This window comes from Oryx dammah, unplaced genomic scaffold, assembly GCF_014754425.2.
Source record: "Oryx dammah isolate SB20612 unplaced genomic scaffold, SCBI_Odam_1.1 HiC_scaffold_6, whole genome shotgun sequence".
Taxonomy (NCBI): Eukaryota; Metazoa; Chordata; class Mammalia; order Artiodactyla; family Bovidae; genus Oryx; species Oryx dammah.
In genome coordinates, this window is record NW_024070190.1 from 32797867 (window position 1) to 32817347 (window position 19481).

At 42.2% G+C, this 19481-nt stretch overlaps 1 protein-coding gene across 6 annotated transcripts in view; it reads right to left on the reverse strand.

Moving 5' to 3' along the window:
- The window catches only part of SGPL1 (sphingosine-1-phosphate lyase 1), a 51351-nt gene that overhangs the window by 13249 nt on the left and 18621 nt on the right, over positions 1 to 19481 (reverse strand). For all 6 annotated transcript variants that reach the window (XM_040242539.1, XM_040242544.1, XM_040242543.1 and 3 more), the window contains exons 3-7: positions 14946 to 15111; positions 9653 to 9720; positions 6147 to 6294; positions 3771 to 3847; positions 2226 to 2354 (exon numbers count right to left, since the gene is read on the reverse strand). In XM_040242539.1, the coding sequence (XP_040098473.1) occupies positions 2226 to 2354; positions 3771 to 3847; positions 6147 to 6294; positions 9653 to 9720; positions 14946 to 15111 (588 nt within the window). The remainder of the gene's footprint in view (positions 1 to 2225; positions 2355 to 3770; positions 3848 to 6146; positions 6295 to 9652; positions 9721 to 14945; positions 15112 to 19481) is intronic.

Consider the following 19481-nt stretch of genomic DNA (forward strand, 5'->3'; position numbering starts at 1 on the left):
AAAAAAAAAAAAAAAAAACAGAATTCTCAAGAATGAAAAACACAGTAAATGAAATTAGAAACCCAATGGAAGAACTAATGAGAAGAATACACACAGTTAAAGAGGGAATTAGTAACACCCCTGCATGTACCACCCAGCTCCAACATTTCTTAACTCACAGCCCATCTTCCTTTTACCAGCAACTGCCCCAGCCATCGTTGCTATTGAGAATATCAGTTGTTCTAATAGTTACACCTTTATAGGTTACCTATTTCGGGGGACTGCTTTTAAATATGAACTAGAGGTGTGTTAGCCCTTCTCACTCTATCTTTCATGTCTCTTCACTTTCTATTTGTCTCTCTGGGTTTTATTCTGGTTAACTTGTCTTTCTTTGTTCTATAAATTTTACTTTTAGGAACCATGAAAATATTTTACATGGTTATAAATCAACTAGGGCTCCTTGAACTAGGGCTGATTCTGGATCTGAAGCAGGAAATGTAAAAGATATTTTCACCAAATAAAAATATTTTCTCCAAAAAAAAAAAAAAAAAAAGGAGGGGGAGGAAAGAAAGGAAGCTTTCAAAAACTACTTTGAGTCATGCAAAAAGACACTGGAGTCAAAATTAAGAAGCTCTCACTGGCAAAAACTGGAGTAATCCGAGCATCAATCTGAGTGACAGCTATAGTAGCTTGAAGCATACACAGTCTCCTACAATTTATCAACCCCACCACTGACAGATAATTTGAATTATTTCCAGTATTTAACTATCATGAACAATGTTGCTATGAATATACATCTATCCTGATATACACATGTACTAGCTTTCCTAGAATATATCCCAAGAAGTGGAATTTCAGGGTCATAACATATGGGTATTTTCCACTTTACTAGATAAACCACAAATTGGTTTTGTGGTTGTTTAACCCATACTCTCTTAAAAGTTCATAAAGAATCAAATGGCACAGAATACCCAGGTACTCTAAGAATATTGGCATCTGTGTCACCCCATTCATCTAAATGCCATAAGGGAACCCACTGCTAGATTAGGGTTGATTCAGTTTTTAACAGTTTTAGAATTTTTTTTTTTAAATGAGTGTCTGGGATACCAGACACTCATTTTGTTAGCTACCGAATATTGGAACATGTTGATTTTTCATGGTGCCAACTTAAAAGTAAAACCCAATGCTGCTTATTGGGGAAGAAAAAAGTAACTATAAAATGTTCTTGTCTTGGGATGGGCCCTTCAGTAATTTAATTTGCAGACTTTATGATGATTAGAGAAGTATGACAGGATCAGCACCCAGAGGTTACCATTATAGTATCCTGGGTTAACTCTATCTTGCATAAGCTGAAAGTTAGTTTTTTCTAGAGAAGGCAATACCAGTCTATAGTAACAAATCTCAATAGAAGTTCATCAATCACAGTTTAGGAAAACTAACAAACATCTACTAGAAAGAACAGTTGAGAGAAGGAATCCTCATGTATATCTTTAAATACAATGACTCTTTCTTTAATCCTAAACCAACTAAGACTTGATTTATGGCAAAGCAATATCCAGTTCAAGCAAAACAAGTATATCAAAAAACAATGAGATGCTTTGACAAAATTATACAGCAAGGAGATCCAACCAATCAACCCTAAAGGAAATCAACCCTGAATATTCATTGAAAGGACTGATGCTGAAGCTCCAATACTTTGGCCACCTGATGCGAAGAGCTGACTCATTGGAAAAGACCCTTATGATGGGAAAAATTGAGAGCAAGAGGAGAAGGGGACAATAGGGGATGAGATGGTTGGATGGCATCACCGACTCAACGGACATGAGTTTGAACAAGCTCTGGGAGTTGGTGAGGGACAGGGAAGCCTGGTGTGCTGCAGTCCATGGGGTCACAAAGAGTCAGACACGAGTGAGTGTCTGAACAACAACAAAGTGGTTAAGTATGTGGGCGGAAGAAAGAAAGGGAGGGAGAGAAAAAGAGAAGAGACAGGAGAACTCTCCTGACAGTATAAGTTTAAAGATTTTCTAAATAAAAGACTGAAGAGAAAAAAAATCTAGAAGATATTTACTAAAATGCTGATAAGACACTAATTACAAAATTGCAAGTAATCTTTAAAAATTTCTGTTCAGCTGGATCTTCCTACAATAATCATGTATTACTTGTGTAATAGTATGTTTTTAATAACCTTCTACTTTATGCTAAAAAAAAAAAAGTCATATTATAGAATGTCATTTGCATATACTTACACATCCACAGGAATCTGGTCCCCCGTTGAATAGGGAACAAGCCATCCTCACAATCTCTGCCTCTATCTTCCGGAGTCCGGGGAAGATATCTGGATGCAGTGGATTACTCCATGCAAAATCTCCATAAGCCTATGGAGAAATGCAAGCACATGTGGAGACGCTTACATCATACAGGAAAAAGAATCAGGCAAACTATGTTAGATACAATAGGAACTGGGAAAATGGTAAGATACATCTCCTCCAGTCTAAAGAAGATCGAAATGTTGTAGTGGAGGAGACAGGCATAAAAATTATTTTGACACAGTGGTAACAGAGGAAGTATAAATGTGGTGAAAAGCACCGACTAAAACACCCAACAGACCCAGTTTGAAACCTTAGCTTTATCTGTCACTTCTAGCTGTGTAGTCCTAGGTAAATGACCTCACTGAGGCTGTTTCCCCATATGTCAAAGAGGCTAATCACAGTACACAGCTGACGGGGTTCTAGCCATAAGTAAGATGACACACACAAAGCAGACACACGTGAAGCACTTAGTAGAGTGTGTGGCGTAACTGTTTTCAGTGTGATACCAGATTGGTATATGTACATGAAGGCAAGGGGCCTCAAAGAAGGAGTCGCGAACATTCTGAGTGGTCTGGTGGTGTCTGTTGAGTGGAACCTTGAGCCGTGAATAAGAATTCATCATTAAGAACAGGTAGCAAGAACGAGGGAAAGGAAAACAACAAAGAAGAAAGGTACTCAGTAAACAGAAAAGGCAGGAGTTAGTGTTCATGTGGGAAAATAAGAGGAATGGTTGAAAAAAAATAGGTGGGATCTGGCTCACGAAGGGACTGGTATTTTTGGTTGCATAAGCAGCTTAGGATTTGTCCTGTAGACAATGGGATGTCACTGAAAGACTGTTAAGCACAAAAGTAAGGTCACGGTATTATGTCAAAATACAGCTGAGCAAAACATGTAGTATATAGTAAGGTATGCACAGTTTCATAGTTCTAATAATCAAACACAAAGACCTTAGAAAGCAACAGTCCAATGCCAATTTTGTATGGCAAAGTGAGATTTAAAAAATAAATCTGATTAGAAATGGAAGAAGCTAAAGCAATTCTAAAGTCAACAAAAAAATATGAGAATTGTATGAATTATAACTGAGACCACTGTTCATTCTCAGATTCTCTGATTTGAGACTCAAGGGGTACAGGAAACCATGATCAAGTTTCCATCCCTTATCTCTTCTGATCCAACAAAATATATCTTATCATTAATAATCGCAAATGATGGACTACCTTCCCTAGCAATCTGCTTTCTACACAAGGTGTCTATTAAGCCTGGAGACGTAAGTTATATCTTACTTTTTTACAGACTGAAGATGTCTTGGACAATGTTATGCATATTTGTCTATATTCGGTAAGAGACATTGAACCTCTTTAGTTTTAATAATAAATTTTCCTTAAGTAATTGTTTTTTAATTATAAGAATAAAGAGAAAAAGATGTGATCATCTAAACCAGCAGAGCCGCACACTCCTTCCAAGGACTGGGCACTTGCTCACCTTCACGAGGAGGTCGGTGAGCTCCTTCTCCCCACTATACACTGCTCCGGAGGCTTTCCCCTCTTGCCACAAGACATCTGCAGAGAAAGGGCAGACCACTGGATCAGTAAGCAGGAGCCTCTGGGGAGACAGATTCTAAAGAAGAAACAGGGAGAAACTCCTCTGCATACAAGAGTTGGAGCGGAAACTCCAAGGCATCCTTACGCTAAATCCAGAAAAAGAGCTTCAGTAAAAACTGTCACAGCAAAATAAACATGAAAGGTCAACCACTACCATCAACAACAGTGTGAAAAAGGTAGCAACAGCATCTAGGTACAATAAAGAGAGTCCACTAGTAACGTCATCATCCCCAACTGGCCTCTAACAGCAGAACCACTTCCTCTATCTACACTCGTTTTCTGTTCTCTGTATGGCTCTGCGTGACCTTCTTCTGCAGGGGCTTCCACCTTCTCTCCCTTTCTAGCCAGTCAAAGGAAGTGTGGAAACTGCTATGAGCAGAGTTAGCAGAAAAGAGTAAGGCAAAGTGCAAAATCTCAGCACAGTATCACCAGAGCTGGAGTCAGGGAACTGAATCTCTGACTGGACAAACCATGGTGAGATGTGAGCCATCAGCATCGTCCTCAGACAAGCCTGGAAACCCGTACAGAGTTAGCCACCTGCTTCCAGCAACATCTGCCGCAGCACTCAGCGTCAGCAACACAGCCAGCACTGGGAGGAGGATCAGAGGAAAGGTTCCTGACCAGGATGTAAGGTCTGACCTTCCACTCTTCTCTGAGGTGCTCCCCCAGAGACACTCCACAATACCAACAAATCCACTCATGTGGGGGTCTCGGGTCCTTTAAGACGACACGCCCGTGCCCTACTGAAAGTGAGTAGTGAGAATTACAGAAGCATGCCAACTGAAAGCTGCTGCCACGGCTCTAACAAAGCCAAGGTCAGCAGCTTCAGGGAGAGGAGAGACGGAGCAGTGACTACCCAGACAAACCCTCATCCTCACGCGACCGGCCAGCTCTGGCTTGTGGCCAAGTTGACTTTGTCCTCAGAGGAACTGGTCTGTGACAGGCACGTCTTCAGACCAGAGGTCACCTGCATTTCAAAAGTAGGGTGTGTGCTTTCATTTCCTGCTCTTTTACTGGAGCTGCAGAGTAATGGGAATGGACAGCAACTTAGAAATGGAAGGGAGGGAGATATGAGGCAGCCAACCCGGCACTCATATGTAGAGATCTTTAATCTACAGGTCTCCGAATGCTAATCCCTGTTTTATATCCTGTGTAATCCCTGGACTGTATCTAGTTTTGTATCATCTGATCAAAAATACCATTAAAAATTCAACACAGGTCAATTAGAACTTTTAAAATACAGTATGGTACCCTGGATCCTAGAACAGGAGAAAGGACATTATAGATAACCCTGGTGAAACAGGAATTGAATCTGTGGTTTAGGTAACAGCACTGTACCAATGTTAATTTTTTTAGTTTTGACAAATGTACCAAGCTTATTTTAGATGTTAACATCAGGAGAAGCTGAGTGAGAGGTTTGTGGGAAATCTCTGTATTATCTTTGCAAACTTTCTATAAATCTAAAATTATGCCAAATGAAAAAGCCTATGTTTAACTTATTTGTAATATAATCCTAATTTGTAACAAACACGTTTGCATTAATAATAGTTAACATTTACTGAAATTTATTGAGTACCTATTATAAACCAGGTGTTATATGCTTATATGTATGACCTCATTTAATCTCTACAATTATCCTTTCAGGTAAGTATTACAATTACTATCCTCATTGTAGACAGACAGATACAGAGGCATAGAAAAGTGAAGTAACTCACCTGAGGCCATCTTGTTAAGTGGCTGAACTAGATGTGAGCCAAGGTTGAGCCATGGGCTATACTCTTAACACTAGGCTGCTAAGTGCATTTATCCTTCCTACATGCATGCATGTACACGTGTGGGCTTATTACACAAAATACCATTAACATTTTGAGATATAGATATATAGATATATATATCATCTGTGTTTGTCTTTTGAGGATGAAATTATACTGACTTATTTCTTCTGTGCCTCTATACAGATTCCATAATTTCTAAAATGAATCTCTATTTCAGTCTTATCACATATTTTGTCTTTCCAAAAAACAAATCTATTTTATTCAGGCTTAGAAAAGAATGGAACCAAGTTCCATCTTCTCTGAGATCTGCTTGCTTTATAGGTGAAGAATGAATCTAAATACAGTTTTTAAAAGATGAAATTCAGCCTTTGAGACAGGCGGTGGGCCCTCCTGAACACAGAAGCACCAGGGATGAACTCTACTTAAGAAAGTGACCAGCCACATTAAGGAAGTGGGCAGCGTGCATTTGCTGAGAACCATACCCTTAGAGCTGTATTCTTTGAGCTTCTCTAGGACTGCAGCCGGGCTCAGACCTTGAGAGGGCAGGGCTTTCACGTAATCTTGGTCCACTTTCAGGAATGACATGTTCTTGCTAATATCTTCCTTGGTCTTGTTCAACTTATCTTGGATCTCCAAAGGTAAGGAAGATAAAGTTAACAGGGAGACAGGAGAATACAGTATTAAGAGTGAAGAAACAGTTACATCACCAAACCAACCACTTGATGCTGGGCACTGCACAAGTGCTTGAGAACAAGGATGGTACTTTTTCTTAAAGAGGTACGTTGACATTTTGACCCCTTCACCTGTTATCTCACCTGGGCAACAGTCTCTCAGAAGTCTGAAAAGTCAACTTTCTCTCTAAAGGTCAAAGATACACTCGGTTCCCCACCCCACCCCATCCCTTTCCTTTGTCATGGTGCTATCACCAATGCTTTGCTTGGTTTGCACTTGCTGAAGTCAGCACTTCTCTGTGGGCAAGAGTCAGACCTTGTTCGTGCCTTGGCAGCAGCTACAATGTATACACCAAAGAAACCAAGGTAGAGCCATGAACAGCAGCCAGAAAACAGGCCAAGCAGCAGTAAACAGATTCTGGTGCTCGAGCAAGTGACGGGCTCCTTCACCAGGCATGCCCAGAACCCACCAGGAACTGGAGGCCTTACAGGAATCCCACACAGAAGAGTGAGACAGACAGGCCGGGAAGAGCCAGGGAGGCTGCCGCCTGTCTCCTCAGGCCGACAGCTCACTACTGCCCCACTCTGCAGTGCTAGGAGGCGCTACGGTCCTTTCTGCCACATAATTTATCAACTATGGTTATTTTGTTTCCATCCTCATCAGACATGTTCTTTCATTCCTTCACTTAGTAAACATATGTTGAACTATACAACAGTGGGCCAGGGATACACAGTGAACAAAACAAACTTAGGCAGTACACAGCTTAGGTGGGGCGGGGGTAAGTCCTGTCCTGAAGCTTATCTTTAAGCATCACAGTCAGAAAATAAAGGTAATGAAAAGTGCTAGGGTAAGGCGGGAGGGGAGGAACAGAGCAGATAGGAAGAATACAGCAGAGATTGCTAGTTGTAATGAGAGACTCTCGGTTTGCAGATTTACGGAAAAATGGCTACACATTACAACTTGTGTGTGTTACAGTGACATGGTTTCTATGTCTGTTAAAGTTTGACACCTCATTCCAAACATTTAGGTTGTCTTATCTCTAGCAGTGGATGATTAGAATCCAAGATGGTCTTCTTAGATGTGGCCCTCAATAAAACCACAGGGAAAGCCCCTCCTTTGGAACATGTCTGCAACAGTCTATCGGGCAGGCACTGGCAGGAAGAACAGGGAACACTCGTGGACAATGCCAGAGCAGTATGTGATGGGCATGAAGATATTTTTTGGATTTACATAAAGAATTGTGCTGCATAAACATAACCAGAACTATGAAAGCTGGGCTTCCGTGCACAGCTGATGCTACTGTAATAAAACAGACAAAAATGACCGTGAGAGGCGTATCAGAAAGCACAGCAAGCACTTCCTCATGTCACCTCATCAAATCTTGCCTCCAAAGCTCTATTGCATTTTAATTTCTTCACAGCATTTATCTCAAAGGTAAATTTGTATGTATTTGCTTCCTTATTCATTTTCTGTCTTTCCTTAGTACTGAAATGTAGCTTCCATGTGGGAAGGGCGTGGCCTCCCAAGTGGTCCTGCACCATATAGTGCTGGTACCTAACGCTGAGCAGATGCTCAGTGAATGAGGAGGGACACACACACTGGCTCAAAACAAGTAACTTTGGTCTCTGCACCTCAAAATCTGCATCTGAAAGTTGAAAGGTGATTATACATTTTCTAAGTACCTTCCAATGCTGTTGTATTTACTAAGTAACACAATTGAATAATATCTTCCAATGCTGTTATCATATAAACTTAATGGGTTCTGGAACCCCAGCATTCATTTGTATCAAAATTAGAAATGGAAGGAGCAAAGTGTAAGGCATAAGGGTGGGGGGAGAGAATACAGGAAATGATAAGGGGAAACACTCTTCTCCCTTGTAATCAGCCTGTCCTCCCTAGCCTTCCTCTCCCCTGCTCTTTGTTCTCTAAGGACTACAGCAGATTGATTTCAGGGGTTAATATGATTAAGGGTCAAATAAAAGCCCTCATTTCTCTCCTTCTCCAGCCGTTGTTACTTCCACTTCCCCACAGGAAATGAACCTAAAAATACAAAGTTCTGGAAGAGTTCACACAGTGGTCTGAATGGACATCAGTCAAAGGCTGGAAGTAACTGCCATCTTTTCTGATTTGGCCAGGAAAGGGGGAAAGGAACTGAAAGCCAAAAATGAAAGAAAACTTGCAGGGAAGCTGAGGGGGAGGGTGGGAGGCAGGGGAGAGGAAGCCATCCAGGGCCGTGTGTCTTTGTCACAGCCCGCAGTGGGGAGCCTGCCCTGTTTGTCTTCATCTGTGATAAAGAACCCATGGGAAGGCAGAGGCAACTGTCTCATCCCGAGTGTGGGTGAGGTCAGAGAGAAGCCAGTGAAGGGAACAGACTAGACTACAAATATAAACAAAGAGCAAAAGAACAGCTCTGCTAAGTTTCTGAACCTGGGATCAGCAAACTACAGGCCAAGTGTGGACTGTGGCTATGAAGAGATTCTTGCTACAACACAGGCCCACTCCTCCACCCATTGTTCTACTGCTGCTTTCCCTCCACAGGGACAGAGCTGAAAAGCTGACAGATGTGGCATGGGCTGCTATGCCTAAAATGCTTCATATCCAGCCCATTACAAAGCCTGCCAACCCTGAACCATGTAAGCACTCAATCCCTGCTAAGTATCTAAATTTCAGTTCAGCCAAATATTGCTCCGCTTCCCTCGTAGCTCAGTTGGTAAAGAATCCGCCTGCAATGCAAGAGACCCGGGTTCAATTCCTGGGTCAGGAAGACCCCCTTGAGGAGGAACTGGCAATCCACTCCAGCATTCTTGCCTAGAGAATCCCCATGGACAGAGGAGCCTGGCAGGCTACAGTCCATGGGGTCACAAGAGTTGGACACGACTCAGCGCCTAAACCACCACCACCAAATATTCTTCCAAAGCTTCCTGTCACTTCTGTCAGGTTGTCTAATTTCAAATTTTTCCTGAACAGACATCTCCTTTCTCCTCTGGTCAAATATGGTGGAGAAAGAGTGCCGCCATGCTTCTCGCTCATGGCACTTCCGGCGTCCTGAGTCTGATGGGTCTCCGCCGCGTGGCCTACCCTGCGCACTGGAGGATGTTCAGCAGCGTCCCTCGCCCCTGTCCGCTCAATGTCCAGAGCACCCACCTCCTCTTCTGATATCCAAAAACGTCTCCAGACGTGGTCAAACGTTTCTTGGAAATGGGGGACAAAATGCACCCATCCCCCTTGAACTCCTAGCTTTAGTAAATAGAAAGAAAGAGATGTGATGATCATGGGGGAGGGAAGCAGTAGGGAGAAGTGAAATGACTCTGCTTACCTGACGACCAATGATAGGCATCTTCCGGATAAGCTTAAAACATCTCTTCTTAAACCTTGACCATAAACCTAAAAGAAACAAATGCTTCTCTTGAAATTCCCACGGATTATGACCTGACAGTCATAATTTATGAACTACTCAATATTCAGCATGTCCTCTGTAATCACACTTGCCTTTAGATTACAAAGATAGTTTCTTAAAAAAAAAAAAAACTTTTAATTTTTGAACAAGTAATATAACATGGTTCAAAAAAATAAACACACACACACACTCTCATCTATCCCCCAGACCCTCACCCTACCCCCAGGTTAATACTACTACTACTAGTTTCTAGATACCCTTCTAGAGTTTCTGTATGCATATACAAGCAAGAGTGAAGACACGTTCTTGTCTTGTCTCTTTTACACAAAGGATAGCATACTCCAGCACTGCACTAGACCTGTTCTGCTCAGCAGCAGTCTTTTAAAGACCAGTGCTCCCTAATGCATTCTTACAACCGTAGAGTATTCCATTAGATGGACGTACCTTAGTTTATTTAACCTGCCCTTTCCTGATGGAAACGTAGGTTGTTTCTGATGTCTGCTGTTACAAACCACGCTGAAATAGCTTAGCCTTGTAACACATGCTGTACTGCATACATGAGAGCATATCTGCAGGATAAGTTCCCAGAGACAGAACTGCTGGGCCAAGTGTACCGCAGAGTTCCTTACATTCCTAAGGTTTCCAGGTGCCCAATACTTCTTTCCCCTGCCTCAAAACAAATGACCAACCCATGCATCTTCTCAGAATCTGTGCTCTAGTTTCTCATTCAACACATATCCCAACAACATTTTCTGGACCTAAAAAGGCTTTCAGATATCATGGACACCAATCAGATTTCATTCTGTTGGGCAGTACATAGGACAAATCTGAAATTCTGATCTTGTAAATTACAATTATTATAAATACATGGCATCTAAACAGACAGTCATGCCTTTTAATGAATTCAACGTTCAGTGTATCTCAGCTGACTCCAACAGCAAGATTTTGAGGCTGGCGTAGAAGGCATGACCTACTATCCAAGGGCAGCTGAGGATCAAAGCATTGATAACTTGCTCAAGGCCGAGGATCATATCAGTGATGGGGCAAGGATTTAAATGAAGTCTCTGTTTTTCTAGTCCTAGACTCCTAGGACTCTACACTGCTTCACATGCACAATAGAATTTTCAGTTCTCCCAAATGAGTTTCAAAGGAATCTAGACCTATGCTTTCTGCAAGGATACAAGGGATGAACTGAATGAACTTTGCTGCTTTCCTAGGAGATCTGCGTATTCCAATTTCCTTGCCCAAAAGTAGCTTTCAACAACCAAAGATGGTGTCTGCACCATCTACGGGTATTTACTAAATGCTTTACTAGTAGTTTTTGCCTAGGTTGCATCCCTAAGTGCCTAGCACTGAGGTTAACACTCTATAAATGTCTGGGACAAAACCAGGTATCTAAGACACAGGCTAAGACAAAGGGCTGAAACCAGTTACCTCTTGCTTAAATTTTAGAGTATTTCCTTTCAGTCCTGAAATCTTATGGTACACAGAATACTGTATTCGCTTCTCATTTACAGCATTTCTACATTATTAAAAATTCTTCTGAAGTGTATTTTTAAATGTCACCACAACAATCCATCAAACGAGCAGCATTTAGTGTTAGATGGTTCAGCTGCTTGTTATTTGATTATTTCTTACAGTGTTAAAGCTGTAAAGATTCAGAACTACTCCCTATTTTAATAGATGAAGCAATTAATTAATGAGGTAGAAAGAAGTCTAAAAATCAGCAAGCTGAATCAGGTGTCTGAAAGTACATTAATGTGACTGGGTGGAGGAGAACACATAATTTTGTGAAATCTATGAGATAACATGGTACAGAGTAAAAAGAACAGAATACAGATCAGAGACAAGAGAAATTAAGAATGAAAACACCATGTGGTCGAGACCTAAAAAGATGATCTCCAAAGTAAAACGCAAGAATTGGGCGAGTGGGACTAACAGAAGGTATACTACTGTGCGCAGAGCAGGTGACCACTGGGAACCAACTGTGCGGCTCAGGGAACTCCGCACGGTGCTGCGTGTGACCTAAATCGAAAGCAAATCAAAACAGACACGTATGCGGAGAGCCGATTCACTCTGCTGTACAGTAGCAAGTAACACAACAGTGTAAAACAACTATACTGCAATAAGAGTTAATTTTTTAAAACAGTAAAAATCCCCAGAAGTCCAGAAAGAAAAGTAACGAGGACGTTTCAAGGTAATAAAATAGGAAATGCCAGTGTAAGAACAACGATGCATCTTTTTAGTTTACAAACCCCTTTCACACCAGTGATGCCACTCGAGCCTCAGAGCACTCTCTGACTGGGTAAAGCAGTATGAGTATGCCCATTTCACTGCAAGGAAACAGGCTAACAGGCTTAAGGGCACTGCCCAAGGTGCCATGGCTAGAATCCTCCTACAACCACAGAACTCTGGTGTCTACTGATGACCTACAGACAATCCCACAGGTAAAGCCAACATCAATGAGGGAGGATGTAAGCTGATAACCACAGAGAAGTAAAAAAGATCACGCCTTACAAGACTGCCAACCCTGCCCTACCCTCCTGCCACATCCAGTTCTTATCTACCTGTATCCATCCTGTGTTCCACAATTACCCTCTCTCCCTCAGAAGGGTACCCAGAATTTGAAGATCAGCAAATTTATCACTAGTCAGACTTTAGACTCCTCTAGGGCAATACACCAAAAGGAACTCAATGCTCACTAATACACAGAATAGGTCAATGTGAGCAAGGTGCTAAAAAAACTGGCAATCCTATCAAAATTACGTGATCTCTGGAGGGAAGACATTTCTATCTGTGTCTAAAATTCAAGTTGGAAGTTATAAAATAAAAAGTGTGTTGTGTATTTAAACAATATGAAATTGCCAATATTCAGCAATTTTCAGCCTACGAAATTAATTGTGTATGATTCAGATACAGAAAGAGATGGGTGCCTGCAGGATCAGTTGCTGTCGTGTCCAACTATTTGCAACCCCATGGACTATAGCCTGCAGGCTTTTCTGTTCATGGAATTTTCTAGGCAAGAATACTGGAGCAGGTGCCATTTCCTCCTCCAGAAGATCTTCCCAACCCAGGGATCGAACCCGTATCTCCTGTGTCTTCTGTACTGGCGGGCAGACTCTTTACCACTGAGCCACCTGGGAAGCCACAGACAGCCATACAGATACATAAACAGCGGCTATCTCTCAGTAACAAGGTTTCAATTTCATTCTTAGGGCTTTACTATATTGCCTGATTTTATACAATGAAAATGTACTGCTTTTATAGTAAGAAAAAATGTTACTAAAACCCATGCAATGGCTTGGAGTTCACAAAGATTTAGACGGCACATACCATTAACACTGCTAGTATTAGTGTCCTCGTGGTGTACTCAGAGCTCGCACATTCGTTTCTGAACACTAAAGGCAGGTAAGTAAGTAGCAGGACCTCAGATGGCTGAGCTTCTACTATGGGTTAAACAAAATGGGCACAGGCACTGTGGGCTGCACCATGGAAAATACAAGTAAATACCTAAAGCTAATACCCAACATATTGAAGAAATATAAACCTCAAGGTCCCTGACCTTGACTCTGGTCTGACCAAGGTCTCTGACCAAGACCAAGTAAATAGATAGTTTCTCTAACAGGAAGACATGCTTATGATTGTGAGTAAGCAAATCTGTAGCTCAGATTTACAAATGCGCTGCTTTAAAAGGAAAAGCACACAGAATGGTGAATGCCAGGAGCTGAGGAGAGAAAGCAGTGGGAAGGTCAAGTTTCATGGGCACAGAGCCTAAAATTATGAGAAAGATGGTGGTGATGGCTCCATAACAATGTGAATGTTCTTAATGTCACAACTTTCCACTTAAAAATGGGTAAAATGATACATTTTATGTTCTGTATATTTCATCACAATAAAAAAGGCAAGAACTGCTACTCCTTAGAACCCTCTGGAAACAGACAGAATGGTGGGCTACACTGAATCAAATGCTTCCCAGGAAAGGAATAAGCCTGAGCAGAAGGACAAGGGTTGCGTCTGTTTCCAAACCATGGACCAAATGAAGCACAAGGGTTAGTCTGTCTAATCTGTCATGAATTTATGAGAAAGTCTTGCAAGCACTAGGAGCAGAAACTGAGAACATTTCACCTCTACTTTAATTAAGTACAATGCTAACTCTGCTATAACTTGGCAATGTGGCAGAGTGTTACCGGACAGCTGGCTAATCATCATGGTAAAGGGATAAAACAGAATCTGGCCTCTAAGCTGACTTTCCTAGGGGAAAAAGAAAAACAACAGAAAAAAATATCAGTTGAAGAGCCCCTTGAAATAGATGTTATCAGGGAAGCAAACAGTTAACGGAAATTTTAAACAGATGAGAAATGATAAGGAAGTCTCATCAATGTTACTAACTCAGATATCCTACTATGGGTGAGGAAGGGGTGCAGGGGTGTGTACAGAACACCCATCACCTCTCCTACCATTGACTTACCCAACCCAGCCCACAGGGGAGGAATTCATAAGGAGCTAGCACACGACGAGGTGGTAGGGGGTGGGGGTGGGGTGCAGGGAACATGAGCAGGGTCTTAGGAAGGATGGAAGATGGACAAACTGATCACTAAAAAACTTCTCAGTTCCCACACTCCCTGAGGAGTGGCCTTCTCTTCCCATCAGTCTGGCTGCCGGAGTCCCCACCCAGGAAGCTCAAAGTGTACTGTCTTCTGACAGCAGAGGTTCAATTCCAAGAGGACAGGGACCCTGTATGACTTGTACTGTAGAGATATCTCTAGAGCCTGGCAGTGCCTGACACACAGCAGACATTCCAATGGTCGCTGCATGGGTACTGTTCTAATTTCACATAATGTTTATTGAAAAAAAAGCCTACAATGAAAGCAATAAATCCATGCTTGGAGAACTCCAGGTGACACAATTATGTTCTAGGCAAGAAAGTAAAAGTGAAGAGGGTCTGAGCCACACTCTGGATCCTTATGATGACTAATCTCTCAGGGGTTTTAATGTAAATTGCAAATCCAGGAAAATCAACATAAACAGTTACAGTCACACAGAGTCCTATTGAAACGTTACCAGTCAGAAGGCAATGCCCTTTCTATCTAAATAGATTTTAAAAATCGGAACCAAACCAACCAGGCAAGAAGTTAGCCCAATCCATTAGCCCCGAGTTCCAAAGCTGGCGTTAACTCCACTGTACCTTTACAGAGAGGGGCAATATACTTACTCTCTGGCTGGAAGACAAACTCATACACCCAGACTATCAGCAGAGTCCACACGACGCTCCACACAATCAGCTGCCAGGGCTCGTACTTGGTACAGTGCCCGTTCACGTAGTTCTTGGCCTTTGTGGAATATACTTCCAAAATCTCAAAGTAGGGCTCAAAGGCCTTCTAGAAATACAAAAGAAAAAAAATATTACTTTCAGAGAGAGAAAGGAAGTCTGTTCTTAGTTTGTTTTTCAACTCTTATTTTTTCAAGGGCAAGGCCATTCATGATGTGGCCCTGCCCCAGCAGTAATCTTATCATCCTCTAAAGTCCGCAAAGCTTCCAGGAACTGCAGTGGACACTGCCCCTTAACAGACATGTGGACTTTGACAAAGTTTCTGATCCTCTGTCTGTAACATAAAAGGTTAAGCTGGGTCATCATGTCAGCTCTGAAACTTCTGGAAGACTGCAGGACTTACTGTCCTACCATCTTCTCTGTCGGCTGCACTGGGTCGCTGGCACGTTGTCTGAACTGCCCCACAGCGTGTGGTATCTTAGTTCCCTGACCAGGGATTGAACCCACATTCCCTGCCCAGGAAGTGGATTCTTAACCACTGGACCACCAGGGAAGTACTCATCCCATTATCTTAACTCAAACTAATCCTCTCAATATATCTTTCTCCTCTTCTCTTCTCTTCCCATTCTTTAATCCAAAAGGCAAACAGAAAATTCATTGGAAAAGTCCCCAGTGCTGGGAAAGATTGAGGCAGAAGGAGAAGAGGACATCAGAGGATGAGATGGCTGGATGGCATCACCGATGAACATGAACCTGGGCAAACTCCCGGAGATGGTGAAGCACAGGAAGGCCTGACATGCTGCAGTCCATGGGGTCGCAGAGAGTCAGACACGACTGGGCAACTGAACACCACCACAACCCAAAAGGCAGCAGACTATTTCTGTAAAAGGCCACAGAGTAAATATTTTAGGTACTACAGGCCAAGCAGTCTGTGTCACAACTACTCAGCCCTGCGGCCACAGCAAACGCAGCCACAAAACAGAGGGTGAAGACTTGAAGGGAGCTGTGTTCCAACAAAATTTAATTCCAGATGCTAAAACTTGAGTTTCATGTAATTTCACAATCACAAAATACTTTTTTAATAAAAACAATTGCAAAATTAAAGTATCATTCTTAGCTCACAGGCTATACAAAAACAGGCAGCAGGCAAGGTGTGGCCCCATAGGCCATAGTCCACCCATCTCTGCTCTAAGGCCCCATTTGACAAAAACTCTTAAGGCAACGAACTGTATCTTATGACGTGAATCATTCACAACAGCTAGCACAAGCAAGAAGAAACACCCTCTCCTCTGAAAAGTCACCAGAACACCCAACTCATAAGAGTAAATCTCTTGTCAAGCATTCACTCGTGCCTCAACACAGAGCTTATGACAACATGCCATGCAGTCGACTCATTATCCTCATCTCCCTGCACGGTTGGGTACCTGAAGACTGACCGGATCCCAGCCATATTCACAGGCGCCCCGAGTGCCCCAAACAAAATAAGTTCATCTTTAGTTTGCCATTCATTCCCTTCCTCGACATTTATGAAGCTTCTCCAGTGTTTAAGGCATTAAGCTGGGGGAACATCAAGGTAAACAGTGTAAGTGCTTGCCCTTACTGAGCTTATAATCTAATGAGAGAGGCCCACACATGCACATGCAGAGACACACGGGCACATGCATAAATAAATGAGTTATCAGAACTATTCAGGATAAGCACTATAAAAAGGATGCTGAGAAAGATCACCAAGGAAGGCCTACCTACCTCTACCTGTGGGGAGATGAGGAAGACAAGACAGAGGATAAAATCTATAGAATGACCAAATAAAAGTCTCTTGGCAGAAAAAACAAAAACTCATACCCAGAAGAGAGAATAATAGCAGCAAATGCATCAAGGAGCCTGGGAATGGCAAAAAGCTCTGTGCAGTAAGCGCACACACAAGATGACGGCAGAGACCGTATGCTGTCTTCTCCAGAATTCATCCTCAGCACCTAGCATGGTGCCCGGCAGACAGGTTGTACTGAACAAAGGCCTGGGCAGTGGCAGACACAGGCCAAGTAAATGAGGGAACACGTCCAGTTACAAGCGAACCGAGGCTAGGGGAGTACACTAGGTCCAGCTTTAAAATGCGCTTAAAAAAAAAAAAAAGCACAGAGATTGGAAGCATAAATTGACAGGTACTTTTGTAAGTGATTTGTCAGTATGTATTAACATTTTACGGAGAAGGCAATGGCACCCCACTCCAGTACTCTTGCCTAGAAAATCCCATGGACGGAGGAGCCTGGTGGGCTGCAGTCCATGGGGTCGCTTAAGAGTCGGACACGACTGAGCGGCTTTACTTTCACTTTTCACTTACATGTATTGGAGAGGGAAATGGCAACCCACTCCAGTGTTCTTGCCTGGAGAATCCCAGGGACAGGGGAGCCTGGCGGGCTGCTGTCCTTGGGGTCGCACAGAGTCGGACATGACTGAATCGACTTAGCAGCAGCAGCAGCATTAACATTTTAAATGTACATTCATTTAGACTCAGTAATTCCAATTTTTGGTATCTACCTGTTTGTATCTATGTCCATGTTCGAGGACATACACTTTGTGACAGCAAAAGAAAAAAATATAAACAAACATAAACATCTACTGATAGAGAAACAGTTAAATAAACTATAATATATACATTTTATATACCCATACTTAGCAGCATTAAAAAGACAGATTTAAATGAACCACAATGAAAATTTTCCAGAACATGGTGTAGAGTTTAAGAAAAAAGCAAACTGAAGAACAATTAAAAACAAAATGAAATGCATGGGTTATTAATCAAGAGAGCAATTTTTTTTTAAAGATAACTTCATGGGAAAGGAATAGAAACAGGACAGAGATTAAAGAGACAAAAAATTTTAATTAAGAGGATTGTTGAAATAGTCCAAAACAGAAATAAACTGGGCTTGACCTTAAGAGCTATATATCAGGGCCAAACAAACAGCACAATTTGAAAAACAATTTTTAGAGGTAGAACAAACAGGGTTTAGTAAATTATTAGACATAGGAAGTATGGAGTGGGAAGCATACAGATAATTCCAGATTCTCAAATTCACGTTTGAGAGACTGGGTAAGCAGTGACAGCATTAATGCGGTAGGCAAGAAGAGGGAGGGAAGCTGAAGATGGTGGAGATTGTGCAAAAAAGACAATGCTGCTGCTTTACATTCCTGTTGGCAAACTACATGCCATGTTCTAGCAGTAGCATGAAAGCTTAGGAGGAGGATTGGGTGGCTCAACTAATGTTTGCTGAAAACATTTATGCCCTTAGCAATTAGGCTGTAGTATACAGTAATTAGCACTGGGCAAGTCCTGGGTCCCCAGAGGGCTAACCATAGAAACACAGCTTATTTGCAACACCCCCCCCCCCCCGACAGTTCTTGGTGGCCGTTCCCTAGAGCCCATTGTTGCTATCAACAATCAATCCTGCACAGCAGTGGCAGTGCTGGCTGAGACCTGAGAAAGATCAGAGGAGTCTGCCATCATCGAAGGTATGTCACAATTTTGATTATTACATAACATCTGCTAGTGTTAAAGCTGTGATAAAACCAAATGGTTAAATAGAGTGTATGAATGGGACGATGGGAGAACCATCATTCCAGCTTTTCAGATCAGTTTTCCCTCTGGTGATTCTAGTTCCTAGTTCACCCATAAAATAAGAGGTTACCAATGTCAGAAGATAACTGGATGTTATCACAGCATTGACTGAACAAAAAAGTAACATAACTAGTATTAGGGAAAGAACAAAGGATCAGCAAATGCTGACTATTAATAATTCCATCATAAAAAGCCTATTAAAATACAAAGGCATTCCTTGCTAATGTTTACAAAATTATATTCAGCAGAAGTATACTTTCTTTGTAATTGCTCTGAGAAGATAATGGGAATCCGCAAATTTGAAGTCTTTGACTACATCCCCTTAAGCACAGAGAAACACCTCTTAAGGAGATGTATTTCTATATTCTCTTATTCCAATGATAGAATGCTGCCGTACTTGGACGGGTCCTAGCAAGTTTTCTGAATAGATAACTAGTTGGTCACAGAAATTACACCTCCTGGCCTCATTCCAAGGTCCTTTTAGGTCACCACAAACAACCTAGGCTCAGTCCTCAACGAAGAAGCACCTCACAACACTGGCAGCTCACTGCATGAAAGGGCTGGGGGGGTAATGTTTGCTATCTCCTTGGACAGCGAAAAGGAGGCGGCAGTTCCTCGGGGCCTTGCAAACAACACCTACCCTAGGCTGGATTCTGACGCAATGAAACAGCCCTGGGGAAGCATGCGATCTAAATGCTGAGGAGAGCTTTAGAGACCAACCCCACATCTTCATGTCATAGAGGCCCTGAAGTAGACCGCGGTGCCTAAGCTCATCCGATGGGCTTGAGTTAGAGCAGAGGCTAGGAACCCAAGCCTCCTGACAGTACCCAGGACTCTTTCCAGCCTTATTCTCAGTGTCACAGGCA